This window comes from Mirounga angustirostris, unplaced genomic scaffold (assembly GCF_029215605.1).
Source record: "Mirounga angustirostris isolate CCGP_5_RB_7025 unplaced genomic scaffold, mMirAng1.0.hap1 SCAF_3, whole genome shotgun sequence".
NCBI lineage: Eukaryota > Metazoa > Chordata > Mammalia > Carnivora > Phocidae > Mirounga > Mirounga angustirostris.
This window is the reverse complement of record NW_026991711.1, coordinates 130032937-130052569: the sequence shown is the minus strand read 5'-3', so window position 1 is coordinate 130052569 and position 19633 is coordinate 130032937. Positions and strand designations below refer to the sequence as shown.

At 36.8% G+C, this 19633-nt stretch overlaps 1 protein-coding gene across 12 annotated transcripts in view; it reads right to left on the bottom strand.

The window, feature by feature from the left end:
• Nucleotides 1–295: 295 nt before the first annotated feature.
• Nucleotides 296–19633, bottom strand: part of LOC123839343 (sodium channel protein type 2 subunit alpha) — an 81533-nt gene continuing 62195 nt past the window's right edge. For 7 of the 12 annotated variants that reach the window (XM_045868710.3, XM_045868715.3, XM_045868709.3 and 4 more), the window contains 8 exons: nt 18619–18792; nt 14517–14639; nt 11572–11853; nt 10903–10956; nt 7822–7959; nt 7356–7460; nt 3555–3825; nt 296–1707 (listed from right to left, as the gene is read on the bottom strand). In XM_045868710.3, the coding sequence (XP_045724666.1) occupies nt 512–1707; nt 3555–3825; nt 7356–7460; nt 7822–7959; nt 10903–10956; nt 11572–11853; nt 14517–14639; nt 18619–18792 (2343 nt within the window). In that variant the 3' untranslated portion in view covers nt 296–511. Of the gene's footprint in view, nt 1708–3554; nt 3826–7355; nt 7461–7821; nt 7960–10898; nt 10957–11571; nt 11854–14516; nt 14640–18618; nt 18793–19633 lie in introns of all 12 variants that reach the window. The other 5 variants (XM_045868717.3, XM_045868711.3, XM_045868718.3 and 2 more) reach the window with 2 other exon arrangements.

Sequence of the window (19633 nt, the reverse complement as noted above, 5' to 3'; positions counted from 1 at the left end):
GAATTCCCTACCTTTAATCCCTCTCCCCAAACATAAACCCATTTACAAAAATAGTCACATATAATAGTAAACAACCTGTGAATTAAAAAAAAAGGTGATAAATTCACAGCATACATTTTGTAAAAATATGGCAGGTGTGGCAGTTAAATCATAAACAGTGGTGACAATTACTATCCTCAAGTGTCACGTGTTGAATTTACATAAAAATTTAACTTCCCTCCCCCCTTTAAAGTGGTTCCTATAGTCTGAGTAGCCATTACATCTCTGCTCTTCAGCAGTGTCAGCTGGTTGTGAAAACAGAAACCTCCTGTCAATGCTGTTTTCCTGGTTTATTGAGTCCCAGTTTGCTGACCAGAGGTCTCTGTCTTGTTATAGGCACTGACCTTAAGTATACATTTGTAAAAACAGTCAGTTTGGCATAGACCTCCTGTGGGAGTCCTGTTGACACCAATACATCACCATCACAGGCTGTAAACAATTGATCACAAAATGGAATATTCTTTGTTCCTTTTTACTTTTTACTTTCCCTGATATCTTTCCCTTTGTCTTCCTTTTCTGATTTGTCTTTTTCAAATTTTTCTTTTTCCGGTTTGGTCACACTGTCATAGGAAGGTGGAGAGGTGGTGGAAGGCGTCATGTCGGTTTTCTCTGGAGTTGAATTCTCATTTAGTTTGTCAATGAGGATATCTTCTTTGATAGGTGTTCCATCACCTTCTTTGCCTTTGTCTTTCTTATAGATACACGAAACCTTTTTAACTTTTTGCTTCAAGAGGTAGCGTCTGTAAGCCCTCTGGATAACAATAGCAGACACCTCCTCTTGTTTGCGCTTCAGAGTGCTTGTGATGGGCTCATAGGAGACTTTGGAGGGGTTCGATGCCATGAATCGCTCCTCCATCTGTATTCGAAGGGCATCCATCTCGCCACTCTCACCCAAAACACGCTTTGTAAAAGCAAATAAAATGTCGAGGCAGTGGATCCGGTCCCCACTCACCATGGGCAGGTCCATGGCGATGAGCTGGACTTTGTTTGGTTTGGCTATGAGGAGAGGAGGATCCAGGGCAGCTGCAAAATCAGAGAGCTTGGCGAACTCTATAAACTGGGTGGCATCAGGATCAAACTTCTCCCAAACCTCGTAGAACATCTCAAAGTCATCCTCACTCAGGGGCTCTGCACTTTCTTCAGTAGCAACACTGAAGTTCTCCAGGATGACAGCGATGTACATGTTCACCACAACCAGAAATGATATGATGATGTAACTGACAAAAAAGAAAATCCCGACAGATGGGTTCCCGCAGTCTCCCTTAACTGAGCTTCCAGGGTGATCTTTTTCAGGGTCACAGTCTGGAGGTCCACTATTAAGAATAGGTGCTAGCAATCCGTCCCAGCCAGCAGAGGTGGTAATTTGGAACAGGCAGATCATGCTGTTGCCGAAGGTCTCAAAGTTGAACATGTCATCAATTCCAACTTCCCTCTTGACATAGGCAAAGTTGGACATTCCAAAGATGGCGTAGATGAACATGACCAGGAAGAGCAGGAGGCCGATGTTAAACAAGGCAGGAAGGGACATCATCAGAGCAAAGAGCAGCGTGCGGATCCCCTTGGCCCCTTTGATCAGACGCAAGATTCGACCAATCCTGGCGAGCCGGATCACTCGGAACAGGGTGGGGGACACAAAGTATTTTTCTATCAGCTCAGCCAGAAACATACCTGTGGAAAATCAAGAAACAAAAACAAGAAATAGTGTTATATTTAATAGCAGTGAATGCAAATTTACATGGATTAGATAATCACTAGTTTTACAAAATGTGGACGTAAGAATTAGGTATACATACACACATACACACACAATCTGCAGTATTTGTTTAGCAAAATGAAACTGATGTTTGGTGTTATAACATTAACCCTTTTATGCTAACTGAGGTTTCAGTGGTCATTTTTCCTAGTTCAAGAAAAGCATCTATTGAAAGATTCAACCACTGAAGGCCTAAAGATGTCACAAAGTATATGGTGGCCAACCAAAGGAGTGGATTTGTAGTTCTAAAATACCAGTTCTGGGGTGCCTGGGTGGTTCAGTTGTTAAGCGTCTGCCTTCGGCTCAGGTCATGATCCCAGGGTCCTGGGATCGAACCCCACATCAGGCTCCCTGCTCAGCAGGAAGCCTGCTTCTCCTTCTCCTACTCCCCCCTGCTTGTGTTCCCGCTCTCTCTGTCAATAAGAAATAAATAAATAATATATAAATTATTATATAAATAATTTATAAATATATAAATTACATATAATAATATATAAAGTATATAATAAATAAATAAATAAATAAATAAATAAATAAAATCTTAAAAAAAAAAAGTACCAGTTCTGGTATTGGCATAAGAACTAATGGACATGGCTTGTGATTTTTCGATTGGAATATGGGAGTTCTTATCCTGAGATGGTTATGATCCATTTTATTTGGAAGGTGGCAAGAATGATGGACAGGAGAGAATCCAGGCTTTGGAGACAGACATACTTGTGACTGAATCCTATCTCTTTTTTTCCACATCACTAAATGGTGATAGTATCTACTTTTGTTTTTGTTGTTTTTGTTAAACTTAGTACTTTCTGAGCCTTTTCTTTGTTCTAGGCATGCTACTAAGTGCATCTACTTACATAATCTCATTTAATTCTCACAGTAACGCTTTACAGAAATATTCCCTGGAAAGTCAGGAATTGGAAGTAACTCGCCATTGGTCACTGAGCTGGTAAGTAGTGAAAATAGGGAAGCTCCAGGCCAGATCTGTATGACTCCAGAGTCTCATCCTTTAATCACTATATGACCACCTCATAGCGCTGTTGTGAGGATCAGAGTGGCATATTGTTTCAGTGTTCTAGTCCACCACAGAAAGCAGTATAAATAGTGGAATACTATTTTTTTCCCTCTATGTATGCTTTCTTTTCTCAAATAGGCAGAACCTTGCCTTAAATCTCTGATATTTACTGCCAGCACCTCATTTAATGCCCTATACCTAACCACTTGATATGTATTAATGAAAATGAGTCTGTTTTAGTTTTTTGAACAAAATGGCTACTTCTGGAGAAAGAATATTACAAACCATAGGAACTATCTGAATCCAAAGGTAGGATGAAGCTTATTTATGTGTGAATATATGTAAACACACACGCAAACTATTCCAATTATCAATAGCTTATTTCTGGACTATTTGATTACTTCTAATAATTTTTGTGTGTATGTGTGTGTGTGAATTATTTATGCAAAGCAGTACTTGTCTATACCACAGGAGTCTGAGTGACTATAGGAGTGTTATGACAAATTGCAGTTATTGTCTTCTGAAATGAGACAAGATGATAAATGAAAGCTGAAAAATATAAAATCTTTTTTTTTACACATCATTTCATGCACAGCATGCAACAAGAGAAATGACAAACTGAAGAATGGACTATTAGGCTTTTATCTGAAATTTTGGGATGAATGAGAAAGATTAGGAAGAAACACTTCCAAAGTTTTAAACAAATTTTTACTACTAACTTCCTTAACTGAGTAAAACATCTCTTCTTACCTACGATAGAGAGAATGACCACCACAAAATCAAAAATATTCCATCCAATGGTGAAATAGTAATAACGAAGAGAGATAAGTTTCAGCACACACTCTCCAGTGAACAGAACAATAAACACCAGATTAATCCAGTACAGAATGTTTGTCATCTCCTGACTCTGGTCATCAGTTTCCACCATCATGGTGACCATGTTGAGGCAGATGAGGATCATGATGCTGATATCAAAGACTTGTTTGGTTACAAAATCAAAGACCATTCCTTGGAATTTGTTCTGGAACAAGAAATATGTAAAATTCACTTAGGAACATAAAAAAAATATCAAATTTGACTTATCTGCTTTTAACATAGCAATATGAAAATGTAGCTTTTATAAAAACACACCATGTTTATTTAATACTTGGAAGAACATTTTGTATATTGGCATATGCAAATTTTTTCAAATGTATTTTAGTTACACTGTTCATGATATCAGATTTTATAAACTGACTTTAAGAACCACTTATTGTATTCTCAGTGCCCATAACATCATCATGTGTACGACAGACAGCCAATATTTGCTACTATAACAAATCTTTGTTATCCCCTGTATTGGAGGTGCATATCAAAGTAAACTTCAAAGAACTAATAAATACTTCTCCGGCTTTTTCTCTCATGTTTATTTTTTTCTAGTTTCTGCTTTTATCGTCTTTCCCCAAAGCCAGAGCATCTTAAGTTTCATCTGGGAAGATGTTTTAAAAAATTATGTCCAAGAAAAAAGACATATGTGGAACACCTGGTGAAATCCAATTAAGTTCTGTATTTTATTTAAATGGTATTGTACCAAGGTTAATGCCTTAGCTTTGATTACTGATCTATGGTTATGCCAGATTTTGCAATAAGGAAAAGCTTGGTGAAATTAAATGTGGGTAACTCTTCTGTAAGAATATAATAATCTTTTAAAGTTATAGTCCACAGTCAGATGTTCAGGCTTTGCCCTATTCAGTTTGGACCTTATTGCCAAGCACTAACTGGCTTTATGTCTTGTTTATGAAATTAAGTCCTCACCTTACCAGTTCTGCTAGTTTGGACCCTGTTTTGTACCATTTACCTGTATTATACCGAATACCTGCTTGGTATTTCAGGCTTTCTAGGGCTCAAGCCTTGACTTAACTTCCACGAGGCTGTCCTCTACTTTCTTAACTAGAAACACTGATGGTCTGTTACCTATACACTTCACAGGCTACTTCCCCAGATCCTGACATGTTTATCCATCTGGATTCTCTGTACTAGTGTTCTGATCTCTCCCAGTTGAGAGACATCCGTTACTCCCTATGGAAATTCTTGGACATCAAACACCACCTGTCTGTTGTATTTTTCTTTCTCTGAGTAGATATCGGGCTTGCTGGACTGGACTTCTATTGCTTCAGCTGGGTCTGTCCTTCAAGAGCCTCCTTCAACTTGATAAATGTGTCTAATTCCAGTTCCAAACCTTTCCTTCTTAGTTCTTATTTACTGTAGCTTACCCTTCCAAGTCTGGCTATGTTTCTTTTATTTCTACCCTTCTGATAAAATTTGCAGAATTCTACTGTATCATTTTATCTTGTCTCCTTGTACTAAAACAGACTTCTCTGACTCCTTCTCTGGTGACTTTGAATTCAATTTTAAGTTTTAAGCACTCTGTGTCCTCAGAAAACTTTGTTTACATTTGTCATAAAACTGATGACACTGTATTGCAAATGGTTTGCTCTTACTTGATTTTAATTTTTTCTTCTAGTCATTTGGAGGCTCTGCCAGGACAGAGCAGTGTCATTTTCTCATAGATATAGCACCTAGAGTGTAGTAGGTTCAAAACTGCTTAAAATCAGAAGCTTTTTATCAATAAAAAGCTCCTTAGATTTTCTGCCTGTGTAGTTTTCCAATGGGTCACTTTGATGTACAACTCCAATCCCCAGTCACTAATCGCTATCTCCAATTTAAATCCCAGGATGTAGTATATGCTGGAGGAAGCTACGTAACCCTGGCAGTCTTGTTCACCAAAGATTTATGTTCTCTCACTTCATCTTGTCCCTTGACGATGATGAGGAATCCTTTATCATCCCTCACTTGCTCCAGGATAGTTCCAAACTTCTCAAAAATATTCTATTCTTTTGCCCTCTATTCTTTTTTGAGAGCATCAAAATCAGTGTAAGGAAACTCTTCTACTTCCTTTTGCATTTCATATTATCTTGACTTTTCACATATATCTTTTTATATATTACTCCATATTCATCAGAGGACTCAGTCCCTCTTCTTTTTTTTTTTAATATTTTATTTATTTATTTGACAGAGAGAGACTGCAAGATAGAGAACACAAGCAGGGGGAGTGGGAGAGGGAGAAGCAGGCTTCCCGCAGAGTGGGGAGCCCGATGTGGGGCTCGATCCCAGGACCCTGGGATCATGACCTGAGCCGAAGGCAGACACTTAACGATGGAGCCACCCAGGCGCCCCAGTCCCTCTTACTTCTAACTCTAACCTAGAGCATTCTATTCTTGAGCCACATCTTATGTGTGACTTTATTCTATATTCCCTCTCTTCACACTCTTCTTCTCCAGAACTCTTGCTTTGCTTCAAACCTAAACCTCTCTCCAAATCTTAAGAAACTTTATTTTACTACTTCTAAATATTCATTCTTCCCCCATCTCCTTTTGATTGCCAGATTCTGCAAGCTAGCATCTCCCATTTTTTTCTCCATGCATGTCCCTTCTTCATATCCTGCATGACACTAGTCATCCAGTGTGTATGGCAGAAACTTGTAGGTTCTCTTTGTTGGATCCTTCTTTGTCTCCCATATTCAATTAATAGACAAACTTTTTAATTTCACTCCAGTGACAGCTCACAAATCCATCCACTTTTATTCATCTCCACACCACTGTGGTTCAGGCTACCTCTCATCTCTGAAACAGCTCCAAAATAAGTCTACAAAGCATACACATTGCCCCTATCAATACTAGTTGAGTGATCTTTACAAAACTGAAAATGACCAGGTTCCCTTCAATGGTTTCCCATTGCTCTAAGAATAAAGACAACTTCTGAACATGGCCTACAAAGCTCAGAAAAATTTGGCCCAACCTAACCTCTTCATTCTCAACACATCCCAATGAGCCCTCACTCTCTGTACTCCAGCCTCACTGGCCTTCCTGCCTCAGGGCCTTCACACAAGCACCGCCCTTCTCTTAAAGGGCTCTTCACCTCCTGACAACAATTTTCTGCAGCAACCAAGCAGCTATTGGCAAATATACAATTGGAATCTCCATAAAAATTCATGAAGAGAATGATGTTATCAGATTTAGAAGCAAGATGCTAGGGGAAAATATGAAATGTTTTTAAAACCAAAAGAAAACAAAACCTGTCACTTGTTTCATTAATGATTCCACTTAATCACCAGAGCTGGACAGAAAATGGGGCATATCTGAGATGTACCAATACCTGAGACTGTATCCAATTGGTCTTAATTGCACTCTGTGAACATTCAATATTTCCACACAATGTATGTATGCATATGTTTTCTTCTCTACATTATTAGAAGCTCCTCAATGACATCAATCCTATGTAATACTATTGGCATATAAGTCTGAAATTTTTTATTTACATATATTTTATGTTTATTTATAATACCTAGATTATATATTTTATGCATATGATATACATATAAAACACATATACTTAGGCTAAGATAAAAATTTTGTTCTGCAAATTCATAAAAATACTAGTATCTGGCAATCTGGACTGTGCAAGTGATAAACAACATAGATCTTGCTGGGAATGAAAGCATGTTATCCTTACAGCAGGTCGAGGTATGGGTTTTTGTGGTTTCTTTGAGCCCAGTTTTTTCATTGCATTGTAGTATTTCTTCTGCTCTTCTGTCATAAAAATGTCTTGACCTCCAAAGTAAAGAGATAAAAACAAAATTTGTTAAAATCATGTTCTTTGCTAGCTATAAAACCCATCTCATTAGTTGTGTGAAAATTGGCTTCCAAGTGCTATCTAATGTTGCCAATCTTTGTATTTACAGAGATAGATGCACGGATTCAATCTATAAATTATTCTGTATTAATCAGTCATATTTCTATCCTGAAAATATCAAAACATGCTATCTGAATTAACAATTACTTAAAAACTTACAATTGATTAAATATCTCAAAACAATTTCAGAATTTTATATAGCTGATTACATTTTAGAGCCAAAAAGAACCAGTGTGAGATGTTTAGTCAACATTTTAGAATAAAGATGAAGTTTTAGTATACTTATCTTCTTTTTCTGTTGGTTGAAGTTATCTATGATGACACCAATGAATAGGTTCAGGGTAAAGAATGAACCAAAAATAATAAAGATGACAAAGTAAAGGTACATGTACAGATTGTCTTCATACTTGGGTTGTAATTCTACCTACAAAATATTAAGTAATGACAACTATTAGAACTACTACTTGTTTTATAAAAAAGACATCAGCTAATTTTCAATTCTCAAAGCATATCTCAACTGCTGGGAATGGGAAAAAAAAAGATCAAACATTAAACAGATTTTATGAAACATCAAATCTAACCTGCTTATTGAAGAGTCCTGCAAGACCACTCACTGACTTGACAAAGTGAAACAATTAATAGAAAAGTCTAGATAATTAAAATTAATTTCACCCAATAAATTTCTAGATTATGAATGCACTTTCCCTTATAGGCGAAGTCCTCCAACAGGGCATGCAAAGTGAGGATTTCCCCTTCCTGCAGAAGAGATGTTTGAGTTTCACTATTTCATGTTAAAATCTTTAAGATTTAGTCTCTTTGATTTGGTTTTTTTCAACTGTAAAATGGAAATAATAGAACCTTAACCTCATAGGGTGGTTGAGAAGGTTAAATATATTAATATATGAAAAGTGCTTAAAGAAATAGTGCCTGGCCTATTATAATAGCTGAGTGTAAAGGTTTGATTTCTATTACACATTTCTTTTCATAGGCTAGAATTATTATTGTATGTGTGGATATGGGTACATCTGTAGGATCATGCCCTTCTGAAAATGATTCTATAGATTCATCCTACTTAGTGGGCTTTAGGCACAGTTTCTGTAACAATGATGCCTTGTCTTGCCCAGCACACTTTTGGTCAAAAAAAGAGTGACAGTTGGTGTGAGCTTTGGCTGTAATCTATAGCTCAGGTCTCAAAGGATATTGTTCTAACCAATTCAGTTAACCAGTCACAGGTGGTAATGGATACAGGTAATGACCCATTGTGTCATGAAATCAATTTAGAGGGTAAAGGCCAAACATGATATGTTTTTCTAATGAAATAAGAGTAAAATGGAAAATGTTAGAAATATTGTAAAAGTACCTATTCTTTGATGAGACTTTTATTTCATTTATATATGTATACAGTGAACAGTGATATAAAATGATATTTTTAAACATTTTAAAATTGAATACAATACATACAGAAAAGTGCACAGCACATAAGTGTAAAATGTAGTAATAAATTGTTATAAAGTGAATCTCACGGTGCAGGACATTGCCAGGAACTCAGAAACCCTTGCTGCATCCTTCCCAAATATAAACTCTATAATCCCTGCTAGAAGCGATCATTATGCTGACTTTTATGGTAATTCTTTCCTCGCTTTTTCTTTAGAGTTAACACTTAAGTATGCATTCTTGAACAGTAAGATTAGTTTTGTCTATATTTTGTCTAGTGGATACATTTGTTATAACTGTTATATTTTTAGATTCATCCACATTGCTATGTATGCTGTATTCATATATCATTTCATCATTGTATAACATTCAATCATTTGTCCAGTTCTACTACTTTTGAGTTGTTTCCAGTTTTTTGCCAGTTCCAAAAGTTATGTTCTTTCTCATGCTGAGATTCTGCTATGCCTGCACACAAGCTTCTGTAGGATACATTGCTAAAAATGAAACTGCAAGGTTAAAGAAGATCTTGAATTTTATTGAATAATGTGATAATGCCCAACTTTTTAAAAGAAATATTTATCCATTTTGTCCCGTCAGCACTGCATAAGAGTTATTATTGCTCTTTATCTTTGACAATACTTGGTATTGTCATACTTTTTAATATTGCTAATGAGGTAAATGTATAGTTAACGCCATGTTGTGGTTTAAATTTGCATTTCTCTGATAACTACTGAGATTAAGAGCGAGCAACTTTTCATAATTTTAGTGTCCACTTGGATTTCATCATTTGTAAAATGCTTGAACGCTGAGGAGTTATGTAGCTACTGTTCGCTAAGTTACTAAGGAAGAAACCAAAAGAAAGTTGCGTATCAGGCTGCTGCTAAGGAAGGTAGAGAGAACTCTAAATGAATTATTCAAAGCAGGTAGGAAACTACTGTACAAGAAAGTGGTTATGAGCCCATTGTTTGTGGTCAGAGTTCAAAAACATGTACTACCACTTAACGCATTGAGCCTCTTTGCTTCAATAGTGAAATGGAGTTAATTATCAACCACACAATAACGTTGTTATTTAAGATTAAATGGGATTGTGTAAGAAAGCCCTTAGCAGAGTGAGTAGTAATAAGTAGTAAGTTATTAGTATTATTCAAAAAAGCACATGACTGGGATTCCTGATAGTACTCACAGAGATACAATGCAAGTTCTCATGCTTGCTCTCTCTCTTTTTTTTTTTAATAAGGTAAAAAAAAAACCCCAGCAACTCAGGAATTCTTTCTCAGTTACCACCTGGTTATTGGTGCTAGGAAAATAACATTTCGAATTTAATTACTATGCTCTGACAATATACCAGAAGCCAATCTCTTTTTTTAAAATGTGATTTCCTCCTCCATTGTTAAATAGTGAAAAATTAATGAAAACTGTACAAAATTTTCAAAAGTGCTGAGGTGTCTAAGGCAGATTGTGAAGGCCCGTTCCTTCTATCACAAAATCTCACTTCCCAGAGAGAAACACTGTAAAGTTTTCTGTTTGTTTTTTTCCACCATTAGCCAGATTCTTCCTATTCCAGGGAAGATAAAAAGACGGAAGAAATCTGTGACAGATAAAGAAAGTGCATGTACAGATTGAGGGCTTCTAATGCACTAATGTCCAGAACTATCAGAGCCAAAAATAAAATGTCTCATTTTGCAAAATCAACAAAATTTTAAGTGCTCGGTGCCACGCTAGATACTAGAAAAGATGTGTTAGAAGACTTACAGTGAGTAGAGAAAAACATTCAAATCAAATTTTGGAAGAAATAATGCAAGGTTGAATATTTTTTTTGTAATATAGATGTTTTCTATAAATTGACCCATTGTTTTATTTATTAGTAAATTACAACACTGTGGAAATAGTCACTGGATCAAATTAAACAATCTTCCCTCTAAAAAAGACTTACATTTCGTGAATCAACAGCTGCATACATGATATCCATCCATCCCTTAAATGTGGCCTGTAAAAAAAGTCATACCATTTAATTTTTCCCCCACAAATCATAATTTTAGAAAAGAAATTAAGTATCAGATTGACCAATTCAATCATTCAAAAACAGGTATATAAAAGTCTGGGGTTAGTCTTTAAAATCTGGGCAAAGTTTTGTAATAGATGCATAGAAAATACTTCAACTTTACATTCATCTATAAATCTATAAATCATGAGCGATTATAACAATATGCTATCATAAAAGCATATTTTATGCTTTTATAGGTATATCATATCTGATATACCTATAAGAATATAACATGAAATTTGATAAAATAGCATCACACAAGTTGAAAATATGCTGCATTGTTTGATCTTAATGCTTTCCATTCTTATTCTTTTGGTATTATTGCCAATCACTAATCATGATTTGTTCTTGAAAAATCTCCATACCAGCTACCCCAGAGACCATAAACTTTGTAGAGCAGTCCAGTTTCCAGCGTGATGCCGAAAAGAGAGTTCAGCACTGATCAGAAAGAATCTAGGCAGATGGGCTTGAGGAAGTATGTATTTGCAAATATTGAGAGAGACGATTTCAGATTCATTTTAATAATAAATCACAGAGAATAATAAAGTGATTACTTACTACTTGAAGCAGAGAAAGATATCCAAGTCCTACATTATCAAAGTTTACTTTCACATTTTTCCACCTGGCGGTTTGATTGCTCTCTATGAGGGCTTTACATTCGCTGTAGTTGTTGACCACACTTACATCAAACATTTCTCCAGTGGTGTAGTTAATACAATGATAAAACTTGCCAGCAAAGAGATTTACTCCCATGATGCTGAATATTAGCCAAAAGATCAGACAAACCAGAAGTACATTCATTATGGATGGAATGGCTCCTAAAAGAGCATTCACCACAACCTGGCGCAGAAACGAGAAGGGAAAATAAGTGAAAACTCAACAACCGTTTTTGAACACTATTAAAAGAACAGCAGTCAAGTGACAGAAAATATACCTGTTCCTAAAGCTAAATATTGGGCAGAAACTAGTACCTGGTAGCTCCAATAAAAAATCTTACAATTACAGTTCAGAATGATATAAAATCTATTTTATGTCGTGGAATGTTTTCTCAAGAGGTAAGAACATACACAGAGCAGATGTTCATCAAAGAATGGAACTGATTATAAATGCAAATAGTGACATGGCAACAGCAACAGTGTCAGCGTGTGAATATCATAATTTCCGAACATTTGCAAACCATAAAATTTACTATCCAAAATTTGAAAGTGAAAGAGAACAACACGTGAGGGTTAATTTCCAGGGCAAAAGGGAACACTGATAATAATTATTCTGAGAAAGCAAGTATAAGCCAGGACTGTCCCAAGCAGTGTAGTCTAGGGTCACCCTACAGCTACAACTTCGGAGCAAAGAGATCGAAGCATGGAAATCGAATACGTGACAGGGGGAAAAGGTTTGGAAGTCAGGAGCTCTGTGTCCCAGTTTACATCACAAATTAGCTGTGCGCCTTTGGGCAAGTTATTTCATTTCTCTGATCCCCCTTTGGGGAATCCCTTTCAGAAGAAAATTCTCCTAAAGCATCGCAATTTGAGCCCAGGGTTTTCACTTAATGACTTTGTTACTTGCAGCTTTCTCAATTAACTAGGGCTTTCAGGAAACATTTTTCAGCACTTTTTAAAATTATCCCTCAAGGAAATATTTAGCTAAAAATCGTGTTCTGTGCGAGTGCACCTAACCTACTTCAGCAATAGACTTTATCAAGGAGCAGGATGTAAAATATAAGAAATACATGCATTAATCTTCCTCCACTCACTTATGGGATAAAAATACATAAAAATACATACACACACACACACACATACGTACATACATACATACACACACATATATAAATATACGAGTAACGATATCTTACAACCAATCATACCAGACGGGTACTTGGCAAAAGGCACAACTCACCTGCAAATTGGCACCTGGAGCCTATTCAGTAAAGAATAATATTTTTTTTTAAAGATTTTATTTATTTATTTGAGAGAGAGAGAATGAGAGAGAGCACATGAGAGGGGGGAGGGTCAGAGGGAGAAGCAGACTCCCTGCCGAGCAGGGAGCCCGATGCGGGACTCGATCCCGGGACTCCAGGATTATGACCTGAGCCGAAGGCAGTCGCTTAACCAACTGAGCCACCCAGGCGCCCCAATATTTTAAAGTATTTTTAAATGAAAGTAACTTTTCAAGAACTTATTATAGTGTTATTATGAGAACTTCAACTCTCTGATAATGTAGAGGTACTTGTAGACTTGACAGTTTATTTTATTATTTTTTTTAAAGATTTTATTTATTTATTTGACAGAGATACAGCGAGGGAACACAAGCAGGGGGAGCGGGAGAGGGAGAAGCAGGCTCCCCGTCGAGCAGGGAGCCCGATGCGGGGCTCGATCCCAGGACCCTGGGATCATGACCTGAGCCGAAGGCAGACGCTTAATGGCTGAGCCACCCAGGCGCCCCTTGACAGTTTATTTTTAAGTTCACTACAACAAATGCTCTGCAAATGTGAGGAGATTCTGGTTAACAGAGTTAAAAAAAAAAAAAAAAACTGGAGAGCAAAGACATAATACATGTGTTTTCCAAGATAGTCAGATGTATGGAATGGCTGGCAATTTAGGTCCTTATCTATGTAAATTTGGTACAGAAAATATGAAAATTATTCTAATACTGAGAGTTTAATTGCCCTTTTAAAATTAAAACTACTGCAAAAACGGTGATTTTAAATTGGTAAAGTGAAAAGAATTTAACAGCTACCAATTCTTCATGAGCACACCAACACACAAACACACACACCTACACACATCATTCACTTCTGTTTATGATTGCAACATTCAGAGAAAGTCGCAGGTAAAGACTTTCAAATTATCAGAAAAAGCATCATTTTCTAACAGTTTCTTTTATAATAGCAAAATCCACAGAGATAGGATGTCATCATTTCCTCTGTGCTGAGGATGTGTTGGTCTCAGGTTTTGTGCCCCGCAGGGGGTGACAAATGGTAGCACAAATTCCTCCTTCTTCCTTTGTACCACCTTTCTAAATGAGTATTGGATTTCCACAGCTGACCTACTTCTTAGCCACCTCAGCCTGTTTGAAAGCTAAAGGGCCAGATTCGGATTTTAAAAGGCTCAAACACATCACATGGAGCAATGAAAAAATGATGAGGAATCCTTTGGGGTTTTAAATTACAGTCAGCGGAATTTCCTGCACATTTACAAATGGAATGAACTAACTAATCTTGACTCACATCAGAAGTCTACACAACATGATAGAGATTTCCCACAGAGTGAAAAATCTACTTACGAGCAATCTAATTGTTTCTAACAAGAAGCTATCACTTCGGCATTCTATTCTGTGTCTCCAACAGTGTCAAGTTTACGATGTCGGACAAATACTGATTGATAGGTTATGTCAGTGTGAATGTACAAGATATAAATTCTCCACGGATTTGTCATTTCTGGGGTACAAAGTGTCAGTCTGTTCTCAATGATAATTCCAGCAAATTCTAAGGCATGCGGTCTTACCCTCATTCCTTCAAACCGGGATAAGGCTCTCAGAGGTCTCAGAGCTCTTAGTGTTCTGAGGGATTTGATGGCACCAAGTTCTGAGTAACCCAAGGCATTTGCAGTCAAGCTAACCAATGACACCTATACAGAGAAAGCAACATGGTTTTCTCATTTACAGACAAAGACGCTTACCCGGTTCCACCTTGCTCTGCAATAAACCAGTAGTTCGCAACCTTTAGTGAGTACCAAAATCACTTGGAGGGCTTGTTGAAAACACAGATTACTGGCAGAGTCTGATTCAGCAGTTTTGGGGTGGGGCCTGAGAATCGTCAGGTTTCCAGGTAAGGCTAAAGATACTGGTCTATGAGCCATACTTTGAGAACCACTGCCATAAACTTATGAGAAAGAAGCTACACATGTTCTCTTTGCAAAGATTCTTGATAAGAACAGTTTTTTTCTTTAAATTAAATGCAAAACAAGAATAAGAATCCCACTGAAATGCAATCTTCACCTACAGATCTGTAAACTTTTATCATCTCTCCTATTATTTAGCTGACCCAAAAGGGAGATGACTAAAACTTAGTGTAAGTACAAAGGTGAACTAAGCAAACCACTGATGAATCTGAACACAAACACACTCAGAAAGATCTAGGCCTCTGAAAGTGGCTTTGTCTTTCCGCAACTTCAGTATGAGGGCATCAAACCACGAACTAGGTCAAATTAAAATAATTAACCAAAAAAAAGAAAAATTGAGATTTCAGTATGACTAATTAGAAATTGCCAGAACAATGGTTTTAGTCATTTATACAGATGACTAATGTAGTTGATAGAAATTCTAAAATCTCAACTAAAAAGGAAAAGAACAACTGTCAGAGGTAGCACAGAAATGTCTGATTTCCCTTGAAAATACATAGAAAACTCATTAAAACTATATAATCTAAGAAAAACTATTTTGTCTTAAAGGACACTTGAATTTCAAAACCAGATAAATAAAAATAGATGTGTAATAGAGCTTTTTTTAAGAGTATGATGTTATTGGATATTTGAAAAAATCATTTTTTATGAAAAAGCACACAGAAAAGTTCCACAAAATTTATTCACACTAATTTTGCACATGTAATGTGAAATAGAAAAAACCCTCTAAATTTGGCCAAAAATGAGCTACAAAAATTTATCTTAAGTGGTTCACATATTTTCCCTAAAATCTAAATTTTATTTATTTATTTGAGAGAGAGAGAGAGCAGGTGAGAGAGAGAGTTCATGAGCAGGGGGGGAAGGGTAGAGGGAGAAGCAGGGAGCCTGATGCAGGACTCAATCCCAGGACCCTGGGATCATAACCTGAGCCAAAGGCAGACGCTTAACCGACTGAGCCACCCAGGTGCCCCTAAAATCTAAACTTTTAATTTTAGGCCTTGTGAGCCCTCTCTTCACTAATAATTGAAAAATAAAGTTACTGGATTTTCATTTGTTGTGAAGATTTTCTGTATATAAAATATGAGGACCTGGACTACTTACTTTATCTTCCCTGAAGACAGAATCAATAAGAAATAGACATAAACTAAAGGATAAAAGATAAAAGTAGGACATAAGAAAAAAAATTGTGAACAGGGGCAGTATTTATTGGCTAACTAAAAGAAGTGGTAAAATACCCAATTTTATGTGACTTGTGTAGCTGAATGTGAGAAGGAGATACATTTATGCTTTCTCCTCTTCCTGGAACAATCTCCTAATTGGTCTTCTGGTCTCTAAAAAACCCCCTTTCTATTCCATCATTCACAACTGCACCAAATTTCTCTCCCTAAAAGATCAAGCTTTTCTTGTCACTTTCCATAGATAATGCTTCAGTGGCTTCTTGAACTAGATCAGAGGCCTACATCTCCTTGGATGGCATCACAGTTCTTTAAACTCTTGTCCAACTTACCTTTCTTACCTTGTCATCCAATTAGAAAACACTTTCCCTCACCCCATGGCACTGTTCTTACCCTCTAGGATTATTTGTTGCTTGCACAGGCCCTGCTTGGCATGCATGGGTCTTAATGCTTTGGTGTTCTTCCCCTTATCTGTATCTGCTGACATTCTCAGCCCTCAAACTCCAGCTCACAAGGGCGCTGCCTCATAAAGCCTTGCCTCCTTCCTCAGTGAAGTGAATGGCACTTCTAATACAGATGTCATCTTCTTGTTGTATACGTATCTTTCCTCACTAGTCGACTGTAAGCTCTTACAAGTCAGAAAAATGACATTCATATTTGTATCTTCCGTAACAAAACAGATGATCAAGAATATATTTGACATAAAGCAAAGTATTGATGAGTTTAATATATTGTCATAATAATTTTCTTAAATCTAAGAAGGTAAATATCAGGATATGCTCAGTAATATGAGCATCAGCTGCAGGGCAACTAGATCTCTCCTAAGAATTTCTTTATATTCAGGTCATTTTGATTTAATGCCTTTAATGTTACACAGGTACATTATATATCAGGTATTTTTATTATAAATTCTCCAAGGTATCATGATCACATATAAAAAAATTTTTTTAAGTATCATCAGTAATCCAATTATACAAATAAAAGAATTGGTATATTTTTCCATTGTGTAATATCCAATCATATGTGGTTTTAAATATTTATTTATTGTCTTCTTTTATTGCCAGAAAAGTTTTGATATAATTCTGCATGTAGCCTTATATATTATATTTAATAGTAGATTTGCTATAGACAGATTAGGAAAAAAATATAATAAAGATACTCCTCTCTCTTAAATTCAAAGAACTCTCTTTTCCTCATATTTCGTTTCTTTGGTTTGGTGCTTAGAAAGCTCAAATTGGATTAAAAGTTGATATTTTTTCTTTTCTTTTCTTTTTTTAAGATTTTATTTATTTATCTATTTGAGAGAGAGAGACAGAGATAGCCAGAGAGAGCATGACTGGGGAGGAGAGGGAGAAGCAGGCTCCCTGCGGAGGACCCTTGCTGAGGATCCCAGGACCCTGGGATCATGACCTGGGCCGAGGGCAGCAGCTTAACCGACTGAGCCACCCAGGTGCCCCCAAAGTTGATACTTTTTCATTTGAAACTATAAAAAAATAACTTTCTCCATGAAAGTCTCCATTTTTTTATTTTGCTAGCATGATAAGTAAATTTTATATATCAAAATATTTCAAGTTAAAAGTATGTCTTTAATTTCCATGGAATTACAATCAACAGAATATTATCTTTAAAATGCACTAGTTAGCACTTGTGCTTTCTTGCAAATTCCAGGGTCCTCCTCCTCCTTTGTTGGCTGTGAACATCATCCTGTCACCTCCCCCATGTGCCTGTCCCCTGTCCCCACTGGCTTGCCTAGTCTTTTCTAAACAAAAGGACTTCCAAGTTTCTTTTTAGCCATTATGAATGGACTACTAATTTAAAAGGTATTTAAGAAGTAAACCTCCAGAACTAAATGAAAATGATTTTTAATTTTTTTGCTCAATTAAGATTTTATATTTGTGAATAAAAGGTAAGATCTTCTTCAAAATTCTCCCTCAGAAATCATGGAGTAACCTGGTATTCAATTTTGTAAAGACTTTTATATTCTGGTACTCCATCTTACTTTATTTTCAACACCAGTGCAGTTTAATACAACTTTTAAATAACTGGCCCACAGACAATCTGTTTCAACCATCATACAAATCAAGAAGTATGTCTCCTGCTTTTTTGACTTCCAAGTTTCTTTGTAATTAGTAACCCATCTGTGGGACAAACACTTCTCAATAAGCTCTGGTGATAACAAAAACACTAATGTCAAAGATAACTGTGAGGAATTTAAATAGTTATTGTGTCAAAGGTAAGGGTGAAAAAAGCAAAACTTCTACATTAATATATTATTCTGTATAACTTGGAATTTAAATATTGATTTGAAACGAAATCAATAAGTATAGTAAGGCAGCATTTGACTGTTTCACCTATGAAAGTATATGAATTTAAATCAGCAAAAAAATATTTTGGGGTATCTTCTCGTTGGGAAAATGGGAATCATCATTTATATTTACATATTTACTGAGTGCCTACTGTGTGCCAGTCACCATTGCTAGAACTACCATCACATGGCAATGGAATGAAGCACAGAAGTGCAGAACACTCACGTCAACAATCAGGAAATCCAGCCAGCACCAGGCATTGGTGAAATACATCTGAAAACCGTACGCGACCCACTTGAGAAGCATTTCCAGGATGAATATGTAAGTGAAAACTTTGTCGGCATATTCTAACATGGTCTTAATGGTTTTTCGCTGCTCAATATATATATCTTCAAAGGCCTGTGAGTGAGAAAATTCCATGTAACTTCATTGTCATAAACTTGTCTCTAACTGATGTCTCAATAGAGCAAACCTTCAGCAAGCTTCGTCTCAGGGGCCCGCGTCTGGAAGGCTTCGTGTTCCCCATGGTGGCATTGTGCTTTAGGGTCATCTGCAGGCACACTTCAGTCAACCAATGAATTCAAGTAATTTTTAAATTAGGGTATCAGGATATCCCAAAGAGCTTAAAAATATTGAGAAACTGTCAGGTGCTTCTCTCTACAGCAGGAGGCAGAAAGTCATGTGTGAGTAGATCTGCTTTGTTCATTATACTAGAATGTTTTCTCTCAGCAATGCAAATGTAAGGCAAGGAGACACCCCCCCCCCCACCCGCCCCCATAGCCTGAGGAAAGAGGAACAGAGGGTTATCACTTTCACCTCTCTATTTCTCTCCTTCAGCATGGGCACGTGTGTGGTGCATGTGGGGAAGCCCCCTCCGCCAGGCTCTGCGACATTTTGCAGAGCTCTTGAGACAGTGTGGGGAATTCATTTTCAGGAGTCTCTGGGTGTTCTGGAATGAAAAGATAACTTATCCTACTCAGTTGCCTTATAGGAAAAACTATCAGGATAACTTGGTGGCCTGGATTAAGGACAAAAGAAAATTTTCTTTTTTTGGAGAAAAGGGGGATCTGGGCTTGTGATCAGGGCACAAGGGCCTAAAGTCTCTCCAGCTCAATTTATAGCTGAAGCTGGAAGCCCCTCAGAAGCCAGCCATTGTGCCAGCATGGTGATGCACCTTGGTGAGTTTTGACTGGGTATGATTGAGAACCAAGAGCTAAGACAGCAAAGGCACTAGTTACTG